The sequence below is a fragment of the Ruditapes philippinarum genome, unplaced genomic scaffold (assembly GCF_026571515.1).
Source record: "Ruditapes philippinarum isolate M1 unplaced genomic scaffold, ASM2657151v2 ctg11039_1_1_1_1, whole genome shotgun sequence".
In the NCBI taxonomy this organism is placed as follows: domain Eukaryota; kingdom Metazoa; phylum Mollusca; class Bivalvia; order Venerida; family Veneridae; genus Ruditapes; species Ruditapes philippinarum.
In genome coordinates, this window is record NW_026852079.1 from 1 (window position 1) to 20,225 (window position 20,225).

The following is a 20,225-nucleotide window of genomic DNA, read 5'->3' on the forward strand; positions in this document are numbered from 1 at the left end:
CTTTTTTTTATTATTTCAAATCCTTATAGTTCCGGGAGTAAGAAAGTTTTGTGAAAATGTCAAATATGGTGGTGTAAAACATAGAAGTATTTATACATTTTTGAGAACAATATTGATTATATTGGACTCCTGTACAGCTTCTTAACCTATTTCAGATTCGGCTATCGCCCCATTCAATATAGTTTTGACAGGTGTATACTCGTCCAATATGATTCAGTACTGAACTCAACAATGTATATTAACCTCATATTACTTAACATTATAAGGGTATTTATATAACGAGAACTTACCAATGAAAGATTACTTATTTCAGAGATTTGGGGCTGAGTTGGCAAGAACTCAAGAATGAAACTGAAAAGACCGCCAATTTTCACGAGTCGTCTGCGGCAGAACTTAACAAATTAGCAGACGAGATTGCACGTTTTACTGATAAAACGAGATCGGAATCAAAACAGGTATTGCATATTTTTTATTATCTCGGTTCATCATGCACGGACATTAATTAAGTAATTACGTGCAAGGTTTTAGGTTCTTACGGACGATATGTTTAGGTTCATAATACAATTTGCAGCATAAGTTATTGGGGAAAGAACCCACCTACATTTGCATTGTTTCAGACATGTCCGAGCAAGTGCTTGTTTCAAGTGGAAACGATAATTTTTCATAGGAAACCGCAAGTCTTCAAATAAATATCTTACGCCTTTTGTTAAGATTCGAACCTATCCTTAATACATATTTTGTTGTGTAAAGATATTGTTAAAAATTACAAAGAGTACAACCATCTTTAGCGATGAAATTTAAATCTATTATCGCAAGCTCGAGTTTTTTTGAAGTGTATTTACAAACTGACCATTTTATTGGAAATAATTTGTGTCTCAGACTTTTAAACACAAATTTGGGGGCCCTATTTCCTTTTTTTTGTAACGATAAACGTCCCGTAAAACCCGGGAAAATTTTATGAAAATGTCTGTTAATTTACTGGAAAGTCAAGGGGAAAAAAAAAAAAACAAAAAAAATTTTACTTATTTTTGTTTTCTAAAAAAATATTTGCGAATTTTTTTCTTTTTGATTTGAACATTTTTTTATAAATGTTTTTTGAAAAATATCCTTATTAACAGGTTGGGAAAACAAAAAAGTAAAAAAGAAACAGAAACTGAAGAAAAATCGCATAACGACTAAAAAGGTATGTGGTCAAATTTTTTACCAAAACTTGACTTTTATATTTAGCCAAAAAAGGGGTGTCAATTCCAGTGCTTTTTTTCTCTTAAAAATAAATTACATCCCTTTTATGGGAAAAAAAAATGTTTCATTTGTTATATTACACTAATACTGCGTTTGATTTAGGAGCTGTTTCTAATGTTTGTCTTAAAAGCACTTGTTGCCGCAGAAAACACAATGATGAGCGTGTACGAAAAAACAAACAATAGTGCGTTTGCGACCAGCATGGATTTTCCGACCTGCCTGCGCATCCCCGGCAGTCTGATCCAGGATCCATGCTGTTCGTTAAACAACTTCTATAACAGTGAGAAAACGATAGCGAAACAGCATGGATTCCTGATCAGACTGCGGCGAATAACGGCAGGCTGGTCTGGATTCATGCTGGTCGCAAACGCACTATGTTGGTTTTGTCGTGACACGGTTCATAATTTTTTACATCTTAGGAAAGGTCAAACATGAAATTTATAATGTGTAGATAATGGATTTAGAGAATATCAGATGCTATATACATGTATTTTCCCGGAGTAAACTGGAATAAATGTGAAATAATTTGTCATTAAAGTAGCAATATGTAAATAAAGTAGTATTTTGACATTAAATACTAAATACTAAATCACCATAACTCAAATTATTCCCAAAAAGCAACAGGTCAAAAGGATGGTCTAGGTAATCGGCCAATGAGTTACTTTCAGGGTACTATGAAAGTACGCCTAAATTAAAAATCTTTTGAAAAATACAAAAAGAAAGCATTTCTGAGTAATACTGGTCCTTTAAGGGGGTTCAATATTACGCTGAGTAAACATCAGGATAGAGACTGGCCGAAATTCGCGTTTGTCCAAGCTGACCTGGCCCTGTACTAATAGTACGGACCTAGAATGATGTTTTCAGTGTCGCTATATATACTAAATTTAAAATCAGCATAAATAAAATAAAAATTTAAGATATATTGTTAGCCGCTGGCGTTGTAGTACCCGGAACAGTTGCCAAAGATTCTCAGCAACATCGTGTTGAAAAATGGGCTTTGGGGGTCAATTTTGAAGTCATGTCAACAAAAAATGACTGAAACTATTGAAATGAAAACAACGGAATCTAGTCTGAAATATAGCCAACTTTCCACTCACCAGTTTTTTAAAACGCTACTAGAAATTTTGCGAAGTATCGCGTTTGAAATCTTTATTGCAGTGTGCCCTAAATTCTCAGTTTATATCTCTGAAAAACGTCATTTTGTGGCACTTTATTGCAACAGAAAATGTTTAAGTTTATGTCTTTTAAAATATAGCATAAAAAGGATTGGTTATGAAAAACTGTCTGGCTGGAAGTGATCCAAAAGTTCATGATATCATGTGAAACCAAAATAAGGCGAATGCCCACTTTATTTTCAGCTTCAAAAGTCATACCACGAAAAATGCCGAGACATGATTCAACAAGAAAACCAGCTTGATACTGCCAGATCTTCAGTAACCGTCCCCATAAAAGAACTTGAAAAGGTAACCCAAACATGTTATAAGTTTAACTATGCTTTGTTAGAATTTTTTTAACATGAAATTCCCTTAAAGACACGTTATGTCTCAGAAATCGATATCTTTTTTAATTCTTAAGAAATGTTAAATATGTGTTTAATAATGTTAAATTATTACATTAAGAATATGTTAGATGTTAAACACCTGAACATGCAGTTATGTTAATCGGAACGTCCTCGGCTATTATCTATAATAACTTACAATATATCCTTATCCGAAGACTGACGAAAAGTTGCGATTGGAAGGTTTGTGTCGTAAAGGTAGCAAAATGTAAACAAAGACGTATTTTTATCAAAATACTTATTCTCTATAGCTATACCAATTGCCAATTGAGCTGAAGATGCAAAAGATAGTTCATGTATATGGTCAATGAATATACTTTTTTGAAACTGTAACAAGATGCAAAACAAAAAACCAACAAAAAAAAACCCCAAAGGTTTTTGAGAAGAAAAAGATAGACAGCATTTCTGAGGCATTGTGGGCCTTTAATCACGAAGGCCTGATAAGCAATCAGGATATTTTGCGACATTTTTATGACTCGGAAATGATATGAGGCATCAAGAAATACACATAGTGCTTATAATATAACGATATGACGAGTGGTTTCTACTTGTTATGGTGACAAAATGCCCTTATCATATCACCAAGTGCTTTTCATGTTAAAATGAAGTCTATGATGGCACGATGTGATTTTTTTTGCAGCTACAAAATTGCATAGTATGACACGAAGGGATTTTTTTATATTTTGTTGATACAACGTTGCCTATTGTGACACAATGTGATTTTGTTGATACAACGTTGCCTATTATGACACAATGTGATTTTGTTTATACAACGCTGCCTATTGTGACACAATGTGATTTTGTTGATACAACGTTGCCTATTATGACACAATGTGATTTTGTTGTTACAACGTTGTCTATTATGACACAATGTGATTTTGTTGATACAACGTTGTCTATTATAACACAATGTGATTTTGTTGATACAACGTTGCCTATTATGACACAATGTGATTTTGTTGATACAACGTTGTCTATTATGACACAATGTGATTTTGTTGATACAACGTTGTCTATTATGACACAATGTGATCTTGTTGAAACAACGTTGCCTATTATGACACAATGTGATTTTGTTGATACAACGTTGTCTATTATGACACAATGTGATTTTGTTGATACAACGTTGTCTATTATGACACAATGTGATCTTGTTGATACAACGTTGTCTATTATGACACAATGTTATTTTGTTGATACAACATTTTCTATTATAACACAATGTGATCTTGTTGATACAACGTTGTCTGTTATGACAGAATGTGATTTTGTTGTTACAACGTTGCCTATTATGACACAATATGATTTTGTTCATACAACGTTGCCTATTAGGTGTCATGAATGGTCTATGTGACGCAGTAAAATCATAGTATCATTATAAACAGACACTTGGATTGTAGAACCCGCCCTTCTCCGTTCCTGAAAATGTGACATGATATTGTTAATGTCACACAATGTATTCAAGGTGATACAACATAATCAAGGTGTCGTGATATACATGAAGTCATTAAAGAAGAAACAAGATAACAATTGACAAAAACTATTTTTCTATATAAGTGTGGCATATGTCAATAAAAATTATTTAAAACAGGAAAATATTGTTCGATTTATCAGTAAAAAGTGTTACCTTATTAATCAAAAGTATTCCATTTATAAACAGGTAAAATTCTTTTCACACTCGGTCGTCACGTGCAGTTTATCATACGTATCACATGTCCATATAGATAACTTATATTTGTAAATGTTATAAAACATACATACAGAAGTGAAACCAGTATAATATAATGCTGGTCTAAATTAATTCTATTGATTAGCTGTGAGAACACATTCTTGTATAAACCACGTGATATTGTTTGTTGTTTTTCGATTATCCTATTTGAGTGGTTAAGCAGTGCCATTGGAGGGTGTGGGCTAGAACAAAATTTGAATAGTAAGCAAAACACGCTGGCCAGTGGAATTCAGGGACGACTTGAGATTAATTAAATTCAAGTAATAATTTACATGTAATGTGAAAATAAGCATGCATCTGGAGGCATGTTGCTTTAAAGCAGAGTCTTTCAAATTCAATAGATCTATTTGAAAGACCATGACGTCACGTTAAAAATTATCAATATGGCGGATTCATCCCCAGAGACTATATACTGATGGTAATTTTTTATTTGATAAAAGTTGGTGGTAAAACAAACCTAGCTGGCCAGCTTACTCGTTTTAATATATCTGTGAGCGAAACTTATATAAAAAATTACAACTGCATACATCTAATTAGTTCGTTATAGGGATTAAGAAAAAAATAGGCACAAACGCTGTGCTCTCCCCTTCTCTAAATGAAAACGATGCTCCAACTGGTTTCCTAGCTAGAATGAAAAAGTTCACCTTCCTGGTGTTTAATTACGTTTAAAAACTTTATTCGGCTGATATGGCCTTATATACATGTAGATGATTACATTACATGTACATTTATATGGGTATTTAGAGGGGAAAATATATAATTTAATTTAGTTAGCAAAATGTACTTACAGTCCACTTTGATTTCATAATTGTTTAATAATGTGTATAAAAATAGCCCATAACCCGTTAGTAACGGGATATACCAATGGTTATAGAAACTTAAATACAGCTTAGTTTAGCATATAACATTTAAAGCATTTAATTGATTACAAATATTGATACATTTCTGGATTTTGTTTTTTTACTTTTTCTGAAGTATTTCTTACCTCATCTGTAAGCGTGCGGCTTTTACATATTTTATATTTCGCAGTTGAAGGCCAAGGTTGACAAAAGCCGGGAGGCAATGGATAAATCAGGTAAAAATATCAGATTAAATGTGCCGCGTCATGACAAAACCAACATAATGGGTTTGCGACCAGCATGGATCCAGGACCAGCCTGCGCATCCTGTGCTGTTCGCTTACAAACCCTATAACAAGTAGAGAAACTGATAGCGAACAGCATGGATCCTGATCAGACTGCGCGGATGCGCAGGCTGGTCTGGATCCATGCTGGTCGCAAACCCATTATGTTGGTTTTGTCGTGATGTGGCTCAAATGTGATTGTACATTTGTTTTCTCATTGTTTCTTTCCATAGCAACCAAATATTGTTACTCTGTTTTGAATGGTTCACGTTAAACGTCCATTTTCGGTTCAGTTGTTTTCCTATTTACATCAAATTAATCGTTCATAGTTCAAAATCATCATCTCCCGGGACATTTTATTTTACCAGCATGTTTTTCTTTTTCTCGGGTTAAATTTTCTGCTGTAGTAAGTGGTTAATTCATCGGAATAATCGTTAACTTCCTTGTGAACACCTTTCATGCAAATTACTCGTTCGAGACTCCAGTCTACTTTTCAATTTGCATTAAAGGCCCATTAATCTCAAAAAGATTTATATCATATTCTATACAATTTTCAAAATGTTTTTTCACTAGCCATTCAGATTGACTTTTTTTTTACTTCCTTTACATTAAGGCAATAAACGCCTTTATTGTAATTCAGTATTTTTGTAAGGAAGACAAAATACTACTTAGTTTGAATTTACTATTTTTATGACAAATTTACATTCGGTTCTACTTTTTTCAAATTTATAAGACTCTAAAATGCTTATAAATCACATTGTTGTCCCTTTTAAGGATTAAAAAATAATTTCTGAGGCTTAATGCGCAATAAGCAATTTGCTAACACAGATACAATTTTTGTGGGCAATATTGCCTACTCAAATTATGGGAATCTTTATTCAATTTAGATTACCAAATTTATTGTCACAGTGGTATGATACAAATTTCACATGTAACATGTGCAATTCTACATTTAAAGATTTCCGGTAAGATAAAATGCCTATTTAAGAGAAAATACGGTGGCACAAAGGGGCCATCGGAAACTTATATTTATTATGTCGTGTGCACATATAAAATATTACGTTCGCGCGTATTAACTAGTTTAACTAGGGTTTGGGTAGGCTTTGCTGTTAACACGTGCTCTCGTGATGAAGAATGATTTTTTCATCTCCCCAGTACAGAAAATGATGAAACGAATGCTATTTATTTTTCCTGTAACATTCTTATCAAGATGTATTAACATTTCGGCTATTTAAGTCATTTTCGGTGTGGTCTTGAATTTACAAGGGAAACAACTTCTGGTATCATGAAAACATTTAAGTACGAGTATACACCCTTGGTGATATCTTCCTGTTACAGATATTATGGAAGTCCTGGAGCGCCATCTTGACTTGCGTCATTATATTCACCAACAATCACTATAACTGAAACTCAACAGACCAATAATCCAAGTTTTATTTAGAATATAGATATAGCTTAGATTCTAGGCATTAAAGATTTGAGTAATTTGAATAATTTACTTTGTAAGGCTGAAATTAATATAAAAATATTATTTCTCTGGAAAATGTCATATCCAATAGGCAAGCTAGTCTTGTCATAAAATATTATCGTAAACAAAATAGTGCTTTTTTTTGTCACGTTCATATGCAAACAGAAAAATGAAAGCAATCTTAAAATGAGAGCTTTATTTATTTCTCTTTGCAATGAATGGTAAAACACGAACTTTGATACACAGCATAAGTACTGCTTCGTGCATGACGATTGTAGTGCATACTGCATAGTAATTACACGGTGAATAGTACTCACTAATTAATCCTCACACTAAGACCATTTGAATTCTTATATTTGTTTATTTGCTGCACATTATGTTTGGTTAATTAAGCTTTACTCTAAATAAGTATTTCTTAAAGCAGGAAATAAGATGGTATCTAGATGTTATCTAGAAACGAAGATAAGATTTAAAATAATTAAAAAAAAAAACGATTGCATTATCTGATAATAAAAATTAAAGGGAAAACTGTTTTGAGTCCTCATTTGAAAAAATACAATTTTGCATGAGATAATGACAAAATTAAAATTGCCGTGTGAAATATGGTATCCTATAGTAGCACAGCGTAAAAAAGTACGTTGTTCCGTTCGGGCCATCAAAAAACATGCGACATTCTATAATGTTATTGTATTTCCGCAGTAAGCATATAATTATGATTATTCAATACTTCAATGTCACTTCGCAGTAATGGTTACATGGCGATTTTGGCAAGAAGAGCGTGTAGCCCAGGAAAATAAGCCAATAATGTAATTGAAAAAAGGCACCCCCTTCCGTAAGATATGTTGTCTGCAATTTTCAAAAATACATGATGATCTGTCATTTATCTATTTTACAGACGGCTTATATAAACAGTCGGTAGAGAATTTGGAGCAGGCGCGTATCACCTGGGAAACAGACATGGAAGAAGGGTGTCAGGTAAAAAATAACGTTACATTATCACGTAAAGCTTATATTTCTAAATTTCATGACATACACTTATTGTTCAAAATTATTTTCTGTCCAATAGGATTGAATTATTTCAAATGAATTGCAATACATTAACGTCCAGAATGGCCAATGAAAATTGTCTAAATATGTTTTTTTATATTGGAATTTATATAAAGGTCCAGATTTGCCAATGACAATAAACGTTGCAAAAATGCAGGATCTAATCTTATTAGTAAGCTACGGAAGCGTCCGGGTGCCAATTTAACATGTCCTATAAAAAAGATAACTCCTACGTAGGAGATAAAAAAAGCCTTATTAGGAGTTTATAACTCCTACGTAGGACTTTATAAGTCATACCTAGGACTTTTAAACTCCTACGTAGGACTTTGTAACTCCTACGTAGGACTTTATAAGTCCTACATAGATATAAAAAGCCTAATTAGGAGTTTAAAACTCCTACGTAGGACTTTTAAACTCCTACGTAGGACTTTATAACTTCTACGTAGGACTTTATAACTCATACGTAGGACTTTATAACTCCTACGTAGGACTTTTTAACTCCTACGTAGGACTTTGTAACTCCTACGTAGGACTTTGTTACTCCTACGTAGGAGATAAAAAAGCCTAATTAGGAGTTTATAACTCCTACGTAGGACTTTATAACTCCTACGTAGAAGAACACTTATAAAGTCCTACGTAGGAGTTATAAACTCCTACGTAGGACTTTTAAACTCCTACGTAGGACTTTAAAACTCCTAATTAGGTTTTTTTTTATCTCCTACGTAGGAGTTATAAAGTCCTACGTAGGACTTATAAAGTCCTACGTAGGAGTTATAAAGTCCTACGTAGGAGTTTGTAAGTTCTTCGTAGGACTTTAAAACTCCTAATTAGGTTTTTATATCTCCTACGTAGGACTTTATAACTCCTACGTAGGAGATATAAAAACCTAATTAGGAGTTTTAAAGTCCTACGTAGGACTTACAAAGTCCTACGTAGGAGTTATAAACTCCTAATTAGGCTTTTTTTTTATCTCCTACGTAGGAGTTATAAAGTCCTACGTAGGAGTTACAAAGTCCTACGTAGGAGTTATCTTTTTTTTATAGAACATGTTAAATTGGCACCAGTACGCTTCCGTAGTGAGCCGATTGTTTTAATAGCAAGTTAAAAAAAATCTCAACTACTTAAAATAGCAATCTTGAACATTTTACGAACACATACATTTCAGAAGACACTTCTCTGTTGACAGTCAGCCTTTGCAAATTCCATGTTTTGTTGGAGTGGAGTGAGGTGGGGGTGGGGGAACATTTATCATAACCATACATAAGTAGATATTCTATTCTTAAAAAAATCATCTATATTTTACAGCTTTTCCAACAACTTGAAGAAGATCGGATATATAAATTACGTGATATTTTATGGAAGTGTACAAATATTGATTCACAAGTCTGTGTTGACTGTGACGAGGTTTGTTATTATCAATGTCGTCATCACTTTCCGGTTTAATCTTTATGATAATTACTATTTGGAATAACACAATCATTATTGTTGCTTGCTTTGGATCACTTGCACTTTACCACAATGGATTTCAATCCCACCAAGGACCTTGTGTATCATTGTTAGAAAAATGTGCAGCCTGACCGGGACTCGAACTCAGGACCCTCAGAATACCGTTCCGTGGCTCTAACGCTTACACATCATCTCCCCGAAATTGTGTACGATTCTGAACCGTGAAACTTTCAAATGAGAAAGCTAGCATGCTTCTTTACGGAAGTTGGTGTAGAGTGTAATATTGGCAGAAAACCTGATTTTTGTTGACAATGTAAATTTTCTAAGAACATTGTCTTCGTAAAATTTGTTTTCTTCTTAAGAAATCTAACATATGCTAATTCCAGAGTTGTGAGATAGTTCGGCAGTGCTTAGAGAAATGTGATATCCAGAAAGAAATGCTTGATTTTATTCAAACAAACATGACCGGAACCGATCGACCAGGTATGTATTTTCAAGGTTTTTCATCAAGGCTTGCTATAACAACAGGGACACAAATGCCAGGATTTAGATTAGTAAAAGTCTTGCAAATCTGTTTACCATGTAAATACCTCAGTTAACAAGATGTCAACAAGTAAACTTATGAGCTTACATCCTTCTATGTCATAAAAGTCATATAATATAATGCCATATAATCTAATGTCATAAAATATCATGTAATACAATATCATGTGATATAATCCTATGTCATATAGTATAATTTTATATAACATAATGTATTACAATATCATGGCATACATGTATAATCTTATGTCATATAATATTATGTAATACAATATTATGTCAAATAGTCTCATGTCATACAGTCTAATGTAATAAATATTATGTCATAAAATCTTATGTAAAAGTAATACATCTTATGTCATATAATCTTATGTAATATAATCTGTTAAAATCTTTATAACTAATTATGTTTTGTTATATAAAGGCAAGTCATAAAACACGGGTATCCTTAAACTGTACCTTTTTCTTATATTCACACACGTCAATATTCCACCGATACAGTACACCGAGTGTCATTTCACACACGATTGTCTGTATTTCTAATATTAAGTTAATCTTATGTCACAGTACACCCAGTGTCATTTCACACATCATTGTCTGTATGTATTTTCACAGTATTTTTTTTAATACTTTTTGTAATTCGGCATTACTTTCAAAGATTTTTTTATCATGTTTTAGCCAATCTTGACGTGGTTAATGTTGAACTTAAATACTTAACTTAAATTTTGCTATCTTTCTTAACGTCGATGGTTCTACGTAGGTGCCCGCGCGTGCCTATCTTAAATCCACCTAGCTTACTGAACGTCGGTGGTGAACGTCGGTGGTTGTACGAAAGTGCCCGCTCGTGCCTGAAATAATTCATGTAGGGACACCTGAGGTCTGCCTCCTAAAACAAAGCCGTGTTGGTGCGATTTATATTCAAAACTCCCCCCCCACCCCCACCCCCCAAAAAAAGAAGAAAAAAGAGAAGAAAAACAATAGCCAAACACGGTGCTGGAGGGCGTGAAGTATTTTGCACACTTTCCATTGACTCTCATAAACGGACAAACTTTGCATCCCCCTTTTTTAATATTGTTTTCATTGCACGAGTTCTCTCCTTTCCAAGATGTCAAATACAAGTACATCCAAATAAAGATTTATTTACATATTTTATTGCGTGTCGTTAAATATGTCTTAATGAACGGTAATATAAGTAATGACGTCATAGATAAGTACTGCAATGATCATTTTTTAGCAATGACTTTGATTCACAATAAAAGCTACATACGCTGAATAAATCTCGAACTGTTTATTAACTGTTTATTTCGTATATCAAATAAATGGTAATTTGATAAAGTTGATAAAATAAGTACGTTTATTACGTATGTTACACCACTGAATTACATGTTATCTTTATGCTGATAAAGTTTATTTGTTTACTTTCCCCGAATACAATGATATCAAAATGTTTACTGTATAAATATAAAAAAAAGATGTTATTGAAATATCTGGTTTCCCAAAATACCCAGAAACAGGTCAGGTCAGGTCAATTCATATACTATATATTGCTTACTATTAAGCAAGGGAAAAAACAATACAATAATCCCCTAGCTTGATTGTATTATGTAAAATACAATGCAATAGTGACCTATTGTTAATTCAGACAAACATACGCAGATTGTTAAAAATGATATCTTGACAAACATTACAAAATAATTTCGTATGAAACTAAATACTATCGACGTCTCTGGACTTAGAGGTATACATGTACAATTTAAAAGATTCGTACACCGCCCGTCCTAAACTAATGCCCCGGAATGGATTTTTGAGATAACAAAACGGACGACAATAGACATGAAAAAAGGGGCGCCTACGAAGAACACTATCCGCAATATTATTCTGTAAAGTTACCTTTATACAATGTATAATGTTGGCCGAGTAACCATTATAAATTGTAATATTGAAATACCATCTTTACGTACAAAGATCGAAACCAGTGGGTAGGAGCCTGCGGGAAAACACTATTCGGAATATTTCTCCTAAAAGAAGAAACATTAGCCCTATTAGTCCAGGACGGAGTCTTTTTTGTGATTTTTTAATAACGGCTAGCACTGTTCGAAATGCTAATACATGTACCTGTAAATGGAGCAAATTTGGAACAAATTGATAATAAAGACAACTTAAAATAGAACAGTTTAATAACCGTTGTCATTTTTTATTACACGCAATAGTACGTGTTTCTAAAAATAAATATGACCAGCGTAACTGTATCAATTATTACCCGTGACGATTTGCCAATATAAATTTAATTTTAAGTTATTAAATATAGATTCAAATCTTAAATAATTTAAATTGGGATTAATATTTGAAACTGAAGACGAATACAAGGAAAGAATAACAAGTTTGTCTTGAACAATAATGAATGTTAATGGAAATAATAGTGAAACAAAAATGCCACGTTGAAAAGGTCAACATGAAAAATATTCAAAAACACCCTAAATTACCACACTATAACATGAATTGAATGATTTTTATTAACAGTATATATACAATAGGAAAACTTCAATCATTGAGTTATCTGAGGTCGAAATTGGTTGCCAATTCTTTCTTGTTGAATAAACTACTTTCCGTCTTGGATACGGGTTCAATTTCTCGCAGCGACTGATGTGAAGACACGGCAAATGCTTCTCTGTAGCCAATCAACAGCAAGGAGCCCACGTGCTGATATGAAAGTTTACCAGTATATGGCTCCCTTACGCTTGCAACATCAACAGCATTCACCAACTCGGTTACAAGCTCCTTTATTTGATTTGTCGCTTGGCTAGCTTCTTTGTCCAAATCATTATCGCCTTTCCGAATGACGCCTCCGTTTACTTCGTCACTTGATTTGTCTGATGTTGAAAGACTATTTTCGTTGATGTCTTTCTTCTCGCCTTCTAACAGATTGTCCAGTTTTCTGACAAGTAGCTGAATTTTCATATGTAAACATATGACGTTTACACACAAGTAAAATCTGTTTGAATTAAGGTCCCTCTCATTGCGTCTTATAACATAATCAAGAGGAATATCAATTCCTGCATGGAACTTTGTAACAGTAACTCCAATAGTGTCTGTGTGAAGGTCCATGTCATCTGCTTCTGCAAGATATGTTCTGACACCGTCCAAATCGTGATTTTCGTAACAATAAAATGCTTTATGAATCACGTGACTAGCTGCATCACAGGGCATTACAACTACAGTTTCGAATTTGGCGAACACATCAATGCAATAGACTTCCTTCAACAAACTCAGGATGTACGGAATAACTCTTCCAATATACTTATCTTTCTCGTAAATTTGCATTAGTTTCACAAGGTTTCCGGCCCCATGATTGACCCTATCTTGGGACTGACTTTTTCTAAGGCAATAGGCAATGACGCTTAGGAGGCGTGTCAGATACCCCGAAATCCATGTTTCTGATATTCCCCTCTCTTGGCGGGACATAAGAAGATTATTTGTTCTCTTTAACCAACTTCCCCATCCGCCAGATAGTTCTGTTTTTGTATCGTGTGATATTATTTCCTGAATTTTACGCATCACAACTGATTCAAAATTTTCATTCTCTATTTTTGAGCGAAATTTGGTTTCTTTCAAGACTGTGTGGTAATGCACCGGGTAAATATTACAGTCTTCAATGAAGAGATGAGGTATGAATTGCTTTTTAACAGCGTCTAGAACGTATTTAAAAAAGTTTGCAAGAAATGACAAAGGTTTTGCATGAACCAGGTCGTCGTCTTCAAGCCACCTAAGAAACAATATTTTCAGGTGGTATGATTGAATAAGTTCTTGTTCCTCAAAGACTACTTTAAACACATATTTCGCTAGACCATAGAAACGCCTTTGATGGGCTTTCAGTTGTCTGAAAATCTCAATTTCCAGTACAGCAAATGATAATCGCCACTCGTTATCCCTGTTGGTAGACAATGGATTGCCTGTTGGAACGACAAAGAGCGGTAGGGGCGTACCGTCACATGCTTGAAAATGATACATTGCTAATACTTTCTTCCTTAAAAAACTAGGCCACGACTTCAGCCTCAAACATGGGACTATATCATATGGATTAAGGGCTCCTTCGCCACTTACAGCTGGACTTGTCGGAGATCTTTGACCGACAGTCTCCTTCATTTCGAACTTACAATGTTCTACCACATTCATTTTGAAAACTGCTGGCTTAACAATAAACCTGTCTGATTCTTTACTTGTCATAATAGAATGTCTGAAGAATTTTGATAGCAATTCATTGGCTTCTACCATATGTTTTCCTTCATGTGTGACATAAAGTTGACAGTAAGCTTTAGACGGGCATGAGTCAAAATAAAGATGCCCATCAGTGCTACATGTGTCAACAAATAGGTGCTTCACACAAAGCTTGTAGTCAACATCGGACTTGGCACCCACAGGTAAAACCTTTGTGTATCTGAAAATTATCAAAGAGTTTCATATCAAGGCTAGGATATCTGACATTATACGAGTATGTGTCATTCTCAAATATTATAAACATCATTATTGTAATTAAATTTAGTTCAGTTGTGTATGTACAAGTACCATAGAGATCAGAACCATAAGTAATTTTCAAGGTGTCCTGGAATACGAGAAATCGTTTAAACGAGAACAAAATCAGATTCTTTACCTTTCAACTCGACTTCCAGCTCGCGTCTCAGTTATGCCTCGGACCTGGTGAACATCTCTCCATACCTCATGATGCATTATCCGAACGTTGTATATATCATTCTGCTGAAGGTCAATCACCGACAAATATCTATTAATAACTTCTTCAAATATGTTCCGTTCAGAATCGCCAATGTTTTCAATTGTTTTAGCGTCTTCCATTATTACCTCGTTACATAAGTTAAATCAACTATAAGAAAAAGGAACGCGTTCCTTGTGGTGATTTAAATTTTTCGTTGTGCAATTATTCTTACACAAAGAGTACTGCATTTTTTTAATGTACCGGGTAGCTTTATATATATACATGTATACTGTTTTTGTCTCACCATTGGTCACGAGACAAATATACTGATACAAAGGACAGGTGGTTTCCCTATAACAATCGCAGAGATTTTTTTGCGCAGTTAAATTATATATTGTGAGGTGTCGCTTTATATAAAATAATGAATTTCACCTTTCCTTGAACTATGTTTTTACACTATATGATTAGATTTTAAGTTGCAACTAAACTGTGTGATATGATATTTAAAGGTGTTAGAACTAGGCAAGCAAAGGAGATACAAAAAAGTTTAATTAAGAAAAGTCTTCTTGAAAATTTCCGCTCATATTCTAACTTATGGGTGATTTTAAGGGTAAAAAATATTACATACGAGCAAAAGCAGCGTTAATGGTAGTCTTTTAAATTGTCACGAGCTGTCCACTCACTAGATTATTGTCAACTAGAATAGGGAAATTGCAGTAGCAGCTCTTGAGTTACAGGATATTAGGGTAGAGGGTTTTAAGGGTAGAGAATATTTGTAGGTTATTAGGGATAAAAGGTATTAGGGTGTAAGGGTAGATGGTATTACGGATAGAGGGTATTGCAGCAGAGGGTATTTCGCCAGAAGGTAGTAAGGGAAGAGTGTAAAAAGGGTAGGGTGTATTACGGCAAAGGGTATTAAGGGTAGCGAGTATAAGGGGAGAGTGTATAAGGGTAGAGGGTATTACGGAAGACGAGGTTATAAGATGTAGCGGGTACTAATATTAGAGGTAGAGGGTATTTGGGTAGGGGGTATAATGGTAGATAGTTAAAGGGTATTAGGGGTAGAGGGTTTTACGGCAGAGGGTATTAGGATATTAGGGTATAGGGTATTAGGATGTAAGGGTAAAGGGAATTAGGTATTAAGTGTAAAAGGGGTAGAGGATATTAGGGATGGCCGTGTACTAAAGTTAGATAGAGTAAGTGGTAGATATTATTGGAAGTAGAAGGCTTAAGGGGTAGATGATTTTTGTTCTTTTTTGTGTATTTCATTTATTTATTTGTTTGTTTTCTTTCTTTCTTTTGGTTTTGTTTGTTCAAATGACTAGCCTTCTTTATACACATTATGATCTCATTTTTATGAATGATCTTACAGAACTGTGGACAATGAAGGCATACCCGTATTTATTAAACCATTCCTTATTTCTGAAGTTCAGTGTTAAAAGCTAGATCAGGTCGATATTTTAACAATCTAATTCAATATAATAATATTTCTTTGTTATTAAATGCTATTAATAAATCCCGATACATGCTATTTTATATCGAAATTAAGTTATTTTTAGATACATCGCATATGAAATTACCTGTTTTTATTTTTAAGTTTATACTATACAGTATAATATTGTCAAATTGAATAAAATTTATAACATTTGAATTTTATCTTTGAAAAAAACTCACAATACGGTGTTTTGCCACTGATAACAGTTTTGTACTTTGTAACCTGGGTTATTTAATATTGTATTATAAAGGGTCCTTATTATCCTTTTTTTTTATCATATTTTACGTAAAATTTCTTCTTTTTCTTGCGCCAGGGAGGATATATGTTGTAACAACTGTTCCAATAAAACCGCCTGTATCATTTTCATTGTGTTGCCTAGTTAAACCAACTAAAATGTTTCTTTATATGATTCAGTCGTCACCATTTGCAGATTCAAACAGATCTGTTATATTCTCAAAAGTCTTTATAAACAATACTTTTATTGTGTTTGTGGTACTTTGTATTCTGTTCATTATACCATTATATCCGATTTTTTTCTCAAAATCAAATACGCTTTCATTGCGCTTTAAATGCAATTCAACGGTATAGATTTATAGCACATGTTTTTTATTCTTAATTGTACTCTTTTTTGTAAATTGACCGATATTATATCATCAAGGGCATTTTTGTAATTTTAGATACACGTACATCAATTGACGTGTTTATATTTGTAGCTTATACATGTATATTGTTAATGAGACGTATAATAAATATATTTATTTAATGTCATGATATCTTTATCAAACTTTAGTTGATATTTAAAATGATAAAGTGCAAAGTGGTTGTTACAGACAGGAATGGGATGGTTTCAATTTCATTTCGTCCAATCGATCTAAGGATATAATGTCTATTTTTTCCAAACACATAATAGATTATTGTGGAACATCATATACATGAAACATAAATGAAGAAAATAAAAACGTTTCTTATGCAGTTTGCTGTATACGTATTAAAATGACGCTGTAACCAAACGTTCCTAAACTGTATAAGAGTAATCTGCAAATTGTTGCTTTGTTTGTTATTTTTTTCTTTTTTCTTCGTTAGTATATTGGAGGGGGTAGAGTTGGAGGTGTTTGTTCTGTGGTATATTTGTTATTGTAGTTTTTGTTGTTCTAATAACATGTACTGTTTGAATGATTTTACCTTGTTTTCTTTTCCAGTTCGTATCGAATATGAAAATTATTTTGACAACAGCCGGGATAAATCTCCGATATTGCGAAGACGGCCCCCGCAACTGTTACCCCCTTTGAAATCACCAAAGAGACTGAGTCCGAAAAACAGCAGTAACTATTTTATTTCTCTTTAGAAATGCTAGGCATGGCGCAGTCAAAGGCTGATTTTGGTGTCGCTTTCCCTTCTTGAGATTTCTTTTATAACATTTTAATTTCTGATCTTTCAAAAGGGAATTTTCAATTGATATGAACAGTTTTAAGGACTATATCTGTTTGTTCCGTCAGGTGTTTAATTAGAGATAGCTAGGGACTCTACTGAGGTTTGTGACATGACGGGACTGGTAATAATTTTTCAAGATTTTTTATACCATTTTATGTGGGTCTAAAATTTCAGATGATTCGCTTATTCCTTTTTTGTCAGAATATAGGGTTAACGCACGTTTTTCCGTGTTATAACGTCTGCAGAGTCCCGAGGAACGGTTGGTGCCCGAGCCCGGTAGGGCGAGGGCTCCAACAGTTCCGAGGGACTCTGCAGACTTTATAACACGAAATAAACGTGCGTTGACGCGATTATAGCATAAAATTTTCAAACAGAGTCGTGATGTATAGTTTATACAAAACACAATTACATTAAATTCCTGTGCTTGGACGGTATTTATCCATTTCTATGTTTTACGTATGCGTTTCATTTTTCCGGGGCCAACAATTTGGAAAATTCTCGGAACCGAACGAAATTTTGAATTTTAATTGATTTAACAAAGCTTGGCCTTTGGAGATTTATTATCTCAAGAAAAAAACAACGTTACATTACTCTACCCTCTACCCAAGACAAAATATGACCCTCAGAAATTCTTAGAATGATTTCAGATTGACGGTAGAAAAAGATCAGTGACATCAGAATCGGTTTTTCTTTTCAAGCAAACAAGTTTACAAAAAAATCAGGCACTAAGCATTATTCTCTCAAAGAAATATAAAGAGCATTTATCAATATAAACATAAATAAAAACATTTTCTCATATTAATTTTGTGTTATCTAGTTTTGTAAGTTAATCGGAGTGTTAAACTGAATGACAGGTAGATTCTACTGTATTTGTTTACATTGACAACCGTCCGTTTCTTAGAAAGGGCGACAACCAAGATTAGCACCGATGTCTATACGCCGTTTTTCCGGCATAGTTACTTGAATATGCGGCTAAGGCCCTCGAATCAATAAATTTCAATATATAACAAGAGCGCATGACTCTTTGGCAAACAGACCAAATCGTCATTTTTTGTTTGTTTGTTTACTGGGCCCTGTATGTATTGCGCATAGGTGAAACCGGGCTATAACAAGAGCGCGTGACTATGTTAACACATGGTTTTGGTCCCGTTATAACATGGGCAAAAGAGGGAAAAATAGCCGATTTTATGCTATAATAATCAAAATGCCACGCTTTGCACTTAAATCGGGCTAATAATAGCCCGAAATTACGATGTTCAATTTATTTCTAAGTATAATCCTTAATTACCATTTTATTGCAATATTTATCTGTTTTAAATGCCCCAGTAGATCTATGTAAGAAACTTTTTAAATTTTAATTTAATTTTTAAGGCTTTTTTGACCTCAGTGGAGCTTATTTTACCTATAAGATTTCATCTGATCATTTTATATTGTGTGCATGTAAACAAAATTCAACATTCTTTATTTTTCAGATGATTATAGCGTGTATTCGTCCATTAGTTAAAGAGACAAGCTTCGGATTGAATTTGAATACTTAAATTTTCCAAAGACTACATAAATTAGGCGTTACAAGACAACTTAAATCTTTGTGTTTCAAAACAGTGGATATTTGGCTTGTTTTCAGCTTGTGCTTTATGGTGTACGATTGTTTATGGTAAATTGTGCGACAATTTAATTAATTTTGATTTACTCGTAAAAATAAGCTCCGGCATTGACAATTTACATTGAATTTTTGAATGTTTCTTTGAATATTCATATTGAATATTGAGAGGACATAAGTCCTTCGTTGAAGTTCCAAAATGCGTTGAAAGACATTGACATTGTACATATATATAAGACATTGACATTGTACATAATTATATACAATATATATATATATATTTGATTAAATTGTTAAATAAATTATTTCAAAAATCAACATTTTGACTTGAGTTATTTCTTGATGTCTTTACTGTTGCGAGTTGGTCGTTTGTTTGCAGTCTCATCTCTATATAGTTTGTATTTAACTAGTATGTAACCGTCCTGGTTAAGCTACACGGATATTGTCCTTTTGCCAGCAGGGTGTTATGAAGCTTCTTGTTAAAGTAACAGTGTTTATAAGGTATTAAAGATACATGCTTTCTATCGTATAAATTTTGTAAGTTTTGATTTGTTTTATTTGAATATCTGATTTAAATTGAGTGGTTTAGAATAATTTTGTATCTAACATATTTTAGTGTAATAACTGTGGTTCATGATATAGTACCAATTTTTATTTCTATATTTAACGTCAATATTGGCGTCTGCTTAAGCCGGTGCAGGGGGGGGGGGAGGTTAATTGTGGCTCTCGTCCAAGAACAGGCTCGTATCAAATTCAGCCTGCAGTATTGTAAAGTTTGCTATAATCATCGCCAATCTTTATTGTATCTTTCACGTTTAATGAATTATAATGCATTT

At 33.5% G+C, this 20,225-nt stretch overlaps 1 protein-coding gene across 1 annotated transcript; it reads left to right on the forward strand.

The window, feature by feature from the left end:
* Positions 1–2,588: 2,588 nt before the first annotated feature.
* LOC132748618 (proline-serine-threonine phosphatase-interacting protein 1-like) lies at positions 2,589–19,624 on the forward strand. Its single transcript, XM_060738231.1, has 7 exons — positions 2,589–2,705; positions 5,559–5,604; positions 8,015–8,094; positions 9,472–9,570; positions 9,999–10,095; positions 17,558–17,680; positions 19,262–19,624. Exons 1-7 carry the CDS (start codon positions 2,634–2,636, stop codon positions 19,291–19,293), a joined length of 549 nt encoding a protein of 182 aa, XP_060594214.1. The 5' UTR covers positions 2,589–2,633; the 3' UTR covers positions 19,294–19,624.
* The last annotated feature ends 601 nt before the right edge of the window (positions 19,625–20,225 follow it).